The 9,140-nt window shown below is 48.5% G+C and overlaps 1 protein-coding gene across 4 annotated transcripts in view; it reads right to left on the bottom strand.

Annotated features, from left to right (window-relative positions):
* Positions 1-1,641: 1,641 nt before the first annotated feature.
* Positions 1,642-9,140, bottom strand: part of PLD1 (phospholipase D1, phosphatidylcholine-specific) — a 41,543-nt gene continuing 34,044 nt past the window's right edge. For all 4 annotated transcript variants that reach the window (XM_010006596.1, XM_010006587.1, XM_010006604.1 and 1 more), the window contains 6 exons: positions 6,851-6,964; positions 5,423-5,472; positions 4,297-4,431; positions 3,117-3,270; positions 2,402-2,516; positions 1,642-1,866 (listed from right to left, as the gene is read on the bottom strand). In XM_010006596.1, the coding sequence (XP_010004898.1) occupies positions 1,642-1,866; positions 2,402-2,516; positions 3,117-3,270; positions 4,297-4,431; positions 5,423-5,472; positions 6,851-6,964 (793 nt within the window). The remainder of the gene's footprint in view (positions 1,867-2,401; positions 2,517-3,116; positions 3,271-4,296; positions 4,432-5,422; positions 5,473-6,850; positions 6,965-9,140) is intronic.

Raw genomic sequence — 9,140 nt, 5'->3', positions numbered from 1 at the left:
AACCAGAATGAAGAGCAATTGGCAACTGCACCTGCAAAACACCCGTAGAACAGTGGAACGTGCAGGAAGGGGCCGAGACCGAGGCTGCCCTGCAGGGATGTCTGGGGGTGTCACTTGCTCAGGTGATGCAGCAGGTACAGAGTTACCTGATGCCCGTTTACAGGCCTGAAGACACAGAGGGCAATCAGCTACAACGTGGTGCCAGCTGTGTCTTGGGGACAGCCAGGCCAACAGTGTGATTCTTTGCCAGTTAAAAAGAAGTGAGACTGTTGGAAGAGGCAAAAAAACTAAAAAGGAAAAAAAAGGAATAAAGAAACTTGCTTGTGAACTGAAGTAAATACCAGTTCCCCATGTCTTTTGACTAAGTAGAGTTGGGCCCAGGGTTAAATCCAGCTAGTGAAGACATCCACCCTGGACACAGTGGCAACAGAGCTCAGCCTCCCACTTCCCCACATCCAGTTCTCGTTAAGTATTTCTCTTAGTGTTTGACACTTTGCTGCTTGCCTGGGAAGGACCTCTCCTGGTACTGCAGCTGGACATGAAATCAGGAGACACAGCTCACTGCAGGATGGAGGAAAGACCCAGGACAGCACCCACCACGTGAGGTCCTGACCCAGGAGCAATAGTGTTTTGCCCAGGGATGCTGAATAGAATTGCTTCTCTGCTGCACTGTGTGATGCAAAATAGCTTTGGACGCTGTCTTACAAAAAGGAAAACAGGACAAGGCATGCTGGGTCTTACTTGTGCTTGGGAAGACATGTCCTGCATGACTGAGCTCAAGATTGTGGCTGGTCTAATAGCAAAGTAGACCAGAGACAAGGCTTTGCTAACTGCTCCCTTCCCTCCTTGCATTCATCACCCCATCCACAAAGCAACACCTCAGCTCAGTTCAAGCCTGGCTTCAGCGCCAGCTGAATGGGCTTTCCCTTTAAAATGAGGAGGAGAGGGATGGGAAGAAAGGTCTACCTTTCCTACATGGCAGTACCACGCTGTGCGTGAGGACTGCTGATTGCTCTAGCTGTGGTAGGAACAAGGGTTTTATTCCCCCAACGGGGAGAAGAGACCAAAGTGTTGATTCTGGTACAAGATTGTTAGTCCGTTGCCATTTCAGAAGTGCAACACCAACACCTGGCAAGCTGTGATGGCAGGACAGCCTGAGGCAGCACCGAGCAGCACTTCCTGACAGTGTCAGAGGGGTGAGATGGGGGGACTCCAGCCAGCCAAGGGGCAGATATCCAAAAGCCTGAGAAAGCACACACAGCCCATGGCTCCTGCACAGTCACAGCACGATCACGGTACGTATGCAACCACGGTACACAGCTGGCAGTAGTTACAACATCAACTGGGATTTGTTTACTATCCTAGGAAGTGGCCTGCATCCTTTAGGTGCTGAGAACATGTCTTAAGAAGTAACTCCACAGAAGATAAACTTGTTTGCCATGATTTCCAAGTCTTTCCTCTCCTTTGCTAGTGTCAATTTGCTTCAAGTTCCTCCACCAAAATCCTTAAGAAAGGCACATGAGCTCGGTAGAGATACTTTCCACCTTCCTTAGTAATAAAAAAGCTTTCTGAAATCCCATATCATTCATCAGCTTCTTTCTAGAGTCCCAGACTTTAAAATGCAAAGCAGTTTGTATCTTCTTAAGTCCAAACCTCCATGGGTACCATGGACTCCTTTGTTCCAACAGAGGGAAGCAAGTATTCTTCCTCCAGAAAACGAAAGGGGAATTGTACTAAAAACCCACGAATCTTTTTTAATTCTTCTGCTGCTTTTGCAGGATCATCACTCGCTAATTTGGGCTTGTTGATAAAATCACGCAGCTGGGCTAAATTATTCACCTCGTCGCTGGGAAGGCATCGAAACACCTGATCAAAAGAGAAAGAAGTGGTATGTCAGCGTGGGGAAAACACTGCAATGGAGAGTTCCTGAGAAAGACCAACATCTCTCATACAAACAACTGGGAGGGAGTTAATTAACAGCCGGGAGAGTGAGGAGAGCAGAGGTATGTGCCTATCTGTGATATAGCTGGAGCAGGTAACAGGGAAGCTCGGGGCTTCTCCTGATCACTACAAAAGCTCCTTAGAAACCAGAAGTAAAATTTGCTTCTACTCCAGTTACTCTATGGCCAAGTAGACGTAGTAAGTACTCCACAGCCACTCACTGGAGCTACAGCTGGTAGAAATGCAAGGAGAAATCACAACTTTTGTCTTCCTGGGTGGTACAAACTCCAGTTTCTTATTCAGAAGGTCTTGCAACCAACACTATTCATTCCTCCGAAGTATCTCTGACTGACCCCAGGAGCTGGACTTGCTGCCCCTGCCCTCCCTGTGCTGCTTCTGCCATTGGTATCTCCTGCTGCCCCCCGGGAAGGAGGGAGGGAAAAGGCACCACGTTGCTCACCTTATCAAAGATGGTGGCATTGCGAGCTGCTGTAGAAATCCACACCTCCTTGAAGAATTTGTCACAGACAGGATCCTGGTGTTCTGGGTTGAGATCAGAGCCACCCAGGACAACCCTGAGAATACACAAAGGGATCAATGCTCATGGAGGTTAAAGCACCACACACACCCTCTTAAGAAATGCTAGGGGAGGAAAAGATTCCCTGGGACATCCCAAACCCTGTGTGCTCTCAGCACCCTCCTGGTCCCACTCCCTACAATAGGCTGCCAGCCTTAATGCTGCCTGATATTCTCCTATTTTTTTCCCCTGTGCAATAACTGTGCAGATGGGAAATCTGATGGCAAAAAAGAAAAAGGTTTTAATAAAACAATGTGTTGTGGGCCAGATGGCTGCTCCAAGTGAGAAAACTTTCATTAGAAAGAGACACTGCCACCCAAAACTGAGATAGTGTGAAAACAGGATCTGGAGGCAAAACATCACTGTCTTGTTTATGAGCTCTGCTCACAAAATCCTGGAGCAGAACAATTTGTAAGCCAAGCTGCCGAGCTGAGGACAGGAGGGGGGTGAGAAAGGTTAACACCAACAAAACAGCAGCAAAACTCTGGGCTAAATCCAGGCCAGGTGATGCTGAGCCTGAGCAGGCAGCAGCAGCCCTGTTGGTTTGGAAGGCAGTGGGCAGGGATCAGATCTGCCTGCATCCCTGCCTGCATCCCACCTGAAGCACCGCAGCCGGAGGGACTGAGCAAACTTCCCAGCACTGTAATCCTCCCCGTCCATCACCGAGGGGACGGTCTCAGTGTCCTGCACGATGATGGCCATCTCGCTGTCCCGCTTCCCCAACATGCTGCGGTCGTTGATGTTAGCAGAGCCTGGAGAGGGGGAAAACAAAGCGCCGGCCATGAGCCCCCTCCTGTGCACCCTCCATCACCCCCTGGTGAGGGATGACAGCGGCTTCCATCACCTCACCAGCCAGCACAGATGCACATGCTTTATAAAAATCCATCCTCAGGTTTATACGTGGAGAAAACAGACGTTAAGAGCTGTCTCAGGTCCCCAGACCATCACAGTTGCAACAACACTGCTCCTGCTGTAATAATAAGCCCACCTCTGGGCTGCTCTGGGTACTGGAGATGGGATCTGACCCTGAGAGGGGAACAGAGAAGCAAACCAAACCACAGGCCACCTGAGACTATGAGCTGAACCACTGGTTTGAAGGAGGGGAGTACTTTGAGTCTTGCAGAATCTGGTATTAAGTTATTCTTTGCCAAAGTTTTTATTACTGATATATGAAGAAGGGTTTCTTTAAAGAAACAGGCAAAAATTCTGCTTTTCTGTTGCAATGTAGAATGCTGAGCACAAGGTCTTCTCTTTGCTTTGTGGTCTAATAATAAATATGGTAAAAGAAACATGAATATCTATTACTCATTATACCATATTTCCCCATTCTTAGGAAATGGAGCTGATAAATGACACATTTCCCAAACGTTCCAAATTTTACAGCACATTCTGTTCTTTAAGGAACAGATGACAAGTCTCACAAGTCTTCCTGCTAGAGCAGAGTTTGATACAAGACAGATGGACAATATTCCCTGCACTGGGATTCTCTTCACTGTTACACAGAGATTTAAAACCATTTTAGAAAAACAAATTAAATGACAGCCTTCCAAATCCCTTCCTCCCTCCTACCTAGCTCCTGATGAATTGATGAGTTTGGGGGTTTGTTTGGGGTTTTGCTGTTGTTGTTGTTAAACAGCAAAATATTTCACAAGGAAGAAATCACAACACAGAAAAGCACACAGCCCCACAGCCTGCACTGAGCACAGGGCAGAGGAGCCAAGAGACTAATTCAGATATAACCAAGTGGTCCAAACCCCTCCCGCAAGCCCCTGGCTCACCAATTATAACTGTGTTGTCATCAGCAATCAGCAGTTTGCTGTGAACATAGATGAGCTCCGTGACCAGTTTTCCTTCCAACTCTGCATATGTTCGAAGTCCACAGAACGATATGTAGTTTATCCACTTATCTCCAACTGAAAATTGAAAGATAACAAAACCAATGGGGTGAGGGAGGTGGAAGGGAGTAGAAAGAGGAAATACCCTCTACATCAAGACCCACAGGTCACTTTTGACTTCTTAAAAAAAATTTCTAAGCAAACAGATAATGGAAGTAAGTTTCCTTAAAAATAGATTTGAAAAACTGGCTGTGGGCTCTCTGTGCTGCTCTGATCTGCTGCCTGCTCAGATACTTCCACTTTGGTGAAAAATGGCCCAAATCTCTCTAACACAGCACACAAGCCCTCACAACTGATAAGAGCATCTTAAAATAACTGGACTAGGCGAAACTGTTCTTCTGCAGATCCTGCAGAAAGGAGGCTGGAAGCAGGTGTTTTGTCCACACACAGTATGGAAAATTTGCCCTAACAAACTTGTCTGCAGTTCAGGTTTACACCAAGACCCATAACGAATGAGGCATTACGTACACCTCTGGTGTTTACAATCCATGGATTTTCATGGTGTTCTAATTCCCAGCAGAGCAAGTTCAAGCAGGATCCTCACAGCGAGGAAGCAACTCAGAAACAGTGTCCTGCTAAGGCAGGGTTTTCTGGTGCTCAACAACCACCAGAAACAAACCCAGGGTGGAATTCATGGCGAAGGCTGAGGGCTCATTGCTCGCAGAAGCATGACCCTGCTCAGGACATTTTCCAAATAACACAATCCTGAGCAGCTGCAACCATGCTGTGCTCCTCCCTGGGGTCCTCCCCTCCTCCGGATCAGGGCTGCATCCAAGTGCAAAGCCTGACAACTGGCCACGGCTTGCGTGACCTGACAGACCTCACCACGGGATGACTGCAGAGGAAGAGGTCGCCCACCAGCCCAGGTTGCTGTGAGATGCCCCAGTCCACATCTGAACCCCTCAGCTACAGCAAGAAGCTGGAGAATCTGATTTATGTCTTACAGACGAATCCACTGAGCAGCAGCATCCCAAGACTAAGCAACAGAGGAGAAGGAGAAAGCTCTTACCCTCTTCCTTCAGCTGGCCCAGGATTGAGTTTTCTCCTCGGCACATAGTTCTGGAAAGAAGGTAGGCAACTATCAGCACCTCTGTGACTTAAGGCAACAGCATATGCTGAAGCAGAACTGGGTGAGGTAAATTGCAAACACAGATGCCTTTTAAATACCCCATGCAAGCAGAAGAAACAGTGCACACATTTTTTCCCAAACAACTGTTGTTGTATCAAGGACTGCTCATTTCCTAGAGGAGCTCATATCAGTCATGTAGGAGCTGAGAAGCATTTTTGCCTTCTAGAGCACACCACAATTATGAGAAACATGTCACAAACAGGGCTGCTACCATCTGTGCTACAGGTCTGGACATAAAATCCCACCAAGAAAAAAATCAGCATGTGCAGAACACCAGGTCAGGGAGTTGGTGTGATTATAGCTGGGCTGGAAAAGCCACAGCCAACACCTCATTATGTCAAATAAACCAACACGTGGGCAATTTCTCAAGACTAGGGTTGCCCTTGCAGAAGGAAGCTCAGGCAGAAGGAACTCGTTAGGGAGACATGCTGCTTTTCCTCTGCTTGCATCTCCTGCCCTACTTGTCTTTATGGAGGTGTGGTAGAACTACAGCAGACAGAAATTTCACACCAGAGTAGCAGTGGTCTCTGCAAACCAACTGTGCCCTGGCCATACCATAACACAGCAGGTTTCCAGTAAAACCACCTTGTCTTGGGCCATTTTGCCTTCCTCTACACCCTGTTTGCACTGCAGGGCTACCCAGCACCACTGTGTCTAAGTCCTTCCCATGAGACTGGCTGTGCTGCAAGTGCCTCCAAAAACATCCGACCTGGAGCAGAGGAACAGCATTACTGGGGTGAGATGATGTTGCCTTCGTGGGGTAGAGCTGAGCAAAATCTCAGCCAGAAAGACAGATTTGGAGATAAAGCCCAGGTAAGGAGCCCACAGGGTGTGCACTCCCCCCCAGATGCAGTGGCGATGGGGACATTGCCGGGAGGAACAGCAGGAAAAGCCATCTAAAGCAAGGCCCTAAAGGAGAGCATGACCACCAGGAGGGCAGAGACCTCAGGGGCGAGTCCTGGTTTGATGAGCCAAAAGGAAAACTGAGAGTCAGGAATGGGGCAGTTGTGTAGGGGATTGGAGGAGCCCCAGGGTGGAGGCAGTGACTTTGCCACAGAGAGCACTGGGCTTCCCCCACCGCACCTCCCAGCCCAGCCAGCACCACCCCACCCCTAATGCAAATCCCGAGGCTGGCAAATAAATGAGCTCAAGTGCTGAGTGAAAACGATACAAGCAGCTCTCTCTTCCTAACAACTGTGCTCGGATGGACGACCCCCAGGGTGAGGCTGGGCCGTCAGCAGGCAGAGCCTTGGGCGCTGCTGCAGAGGGCAGGGGGCCCTGGGAGATGCTCTGCAGCCCTGTCCCCACCTGTAGTTGAAGTGCATTATGGCCTGCAGTGCATTCCCCCCGCCGGTCGAAATGTCTCCTTCAAACCCAGGCAGCAGAGGGATCACCACGTACACTCGGAAACGCTTGTTTTCCCTGAAACGATAGTTAGGGAGAACTTCAGCCTGCACATGTTACAGCTTTGTACCAGGTGAGTGCCTTTGGTTTCGCTTTCCCCTGAGCTGACAGACTTGGTTTCCATCCAAGGCTACTAGGCAGGTTTTAAGGGAGCAAAGTGTGAAGTCCAATTGCAGGTCCCCATCACCTGTCATTGATACTTCAGCAAGTGCTCAGACCTTCAGGGGCGAGAAGGAATCAACCAAAGCCGCTAAAGAAACACAGTTTCACTGAAGTGCAATAACAGATTAATTATTTTATGTCTGCTACTGTAGAAGTTGGAGCACCCTGACAGCCCAGTCACACCGGTACTGGTGCAGACTGGTGTGTGTGACTGCCTAGCAGGGCAGATCAAAGATCGCTGAGCTATCACAGGCAGAAAACTAAAAATCTAACCTGACATTCCCACTACATCCTGGATTTCAGAGGTCAGAAACATCACGAAAGGTGTAAAAAGCTCCAGGCACAAGTAAAACACTGATCATTCTAGGCAGGTGTTTCACTGATACCTCACAACCTGTAAACACCCAGTTCCTGAGCTCCCCCAAACCGAGCCACACTCTAACCACGACCTGACTCAGAACAAAAGCAACTATCATGGCACTGCCTGGGGCTGTGCTTAAAGCCCACCTTTGGGTTTCCTTTGCTGACCAAAGCCAGACGCATCTGCTCTGCACTGGGTGCTGTGCACTGGGGTTAGGGAGAACTTCAGCCTGCACATGTTACAGCTTTGTACCAGGTGAGTGCCTTTGGTTTCGCTTTCCCCTGAGCTGACAGACTTGGTTTCCATCCAAGGCTACTAGGCAGGTTTTAAGGGAGCAAAGTGTGAAGTCCAATTGCAGGTCCCCATCACCTGTCATTGATACTTCAGCAAGTGCTCAGACCTTCAGGGGCGAGAAGGAATCAACCAAAGCCGCTAAAGAAACACAGTTTCACTGAAGTGCAATAACAGATTAATTATTTTATGTCTGCTACTGTAGAAGTTGGAGCACCCCGACAGCCCAGTCACACCGGTACTGGTGCAGACTGGTGTGTGTGACTGCCTAGCAGGGCAGATCAAAGATCGCTGAGCTATCACAGGCAGAAAACTAAAAATCTAACCTGACATTCCCACTACATCCTGGATTTCAGAGGTCAGAAACATCACGAAAGGTGTAAAAAGCTCCAGGCACAAGTAAAACACTGATCATTCTAGGCAGGTGTTTCACTGATACCTCACAACCTGTAAACACCCAGTTCCTGAGCTCCCCCAAACCGAGCCACACTCTAACCACGACCTGACTCAGAACAAAAGCAACTATCATGGCACTGCCTGGGGCTGTGCTTAAAGCCCACCTTTGGGTTTCCTTTGCTGACCAAAGCCAGACGCATCTGCTCTGCACTGGGTGCTGTGCACTGGGTGCTCTGCACTGGGTGCTCTGCACTGGGTGCACTGTCCCCTGCCCCCGGGAGGAGGATGCTCCACTGAAGGCTGCTGCCACTAGATGGCAAAACGCACTTGGATCAGGACAAAACCGTTCCAGGAGGACTCTGAAAAGGAGCCCACTCGCAGGTTTTGCTACAACTAGTCCTTCCTCGGGCAAGTGGTGCTTGTGGATTTAGGGGCACAGGAATCCTGCAGCATTGTGGTCTCGTCTGGGTTGGGAGGGGGATAGCGAGGACCTGAATTTCTTAAATTTCAACCAGCACGTCCTTATAGCTGTGCTATGCACAGGAAACCAGCTTTGGTCTGACAAGGGCCTCAGAAGCAGCTAATGAGGCCTTACTGTACACAGTGAAAGACTTGGAAAGGAAGTTTGTTTGTTTCACGAAAAAGATCTACCAACAAAAACAGTCCCCAAAAAACAGCTTGTTTGTCTGAGCCCAGTGTTTATTAAACAAGTTAAAGAGCCACCCATGAAAAAAGAAGAAACCAGGAAAAGATCATGATTAACTACATCAGTAGAAAATATTTAGTCTAGAAGAGTGAGAAGTGTCTAAGTTTAACTGAAGACTTTAATTTGCCATTAAACATCTGTGTGTGTCACCTACACTGTTTTCCCAGGGCAGTTTGGAACATGAACGTTTGATACAAACCATTTAGGCCTGAATTTACTTTTTATCTAAGGCAATGCCAAGGGCTCTGGAGCGTGCAAAACTTCAGTCTTGGATTCAC

This window comes from Chaetura pelagica, unplaced genomic scaffold (genome assembly GCF_000747805.2).
Source record: "Chaetura pelagica isolate M959 unplaced genomic scaffold, ChaPel_1.0 scaffold341, whole genome shotgun sequence".
Classification (NCBI taxonomy): domain Eukaryota; kingdom Metazoa; phylum Chordata; class Aves; order Apodiformes; family Apodidae; genus Chaetura; species Chaetura pelagica.
This window is presented reverse-complemented; position numbering and strand designations above follow the sequence as displayed.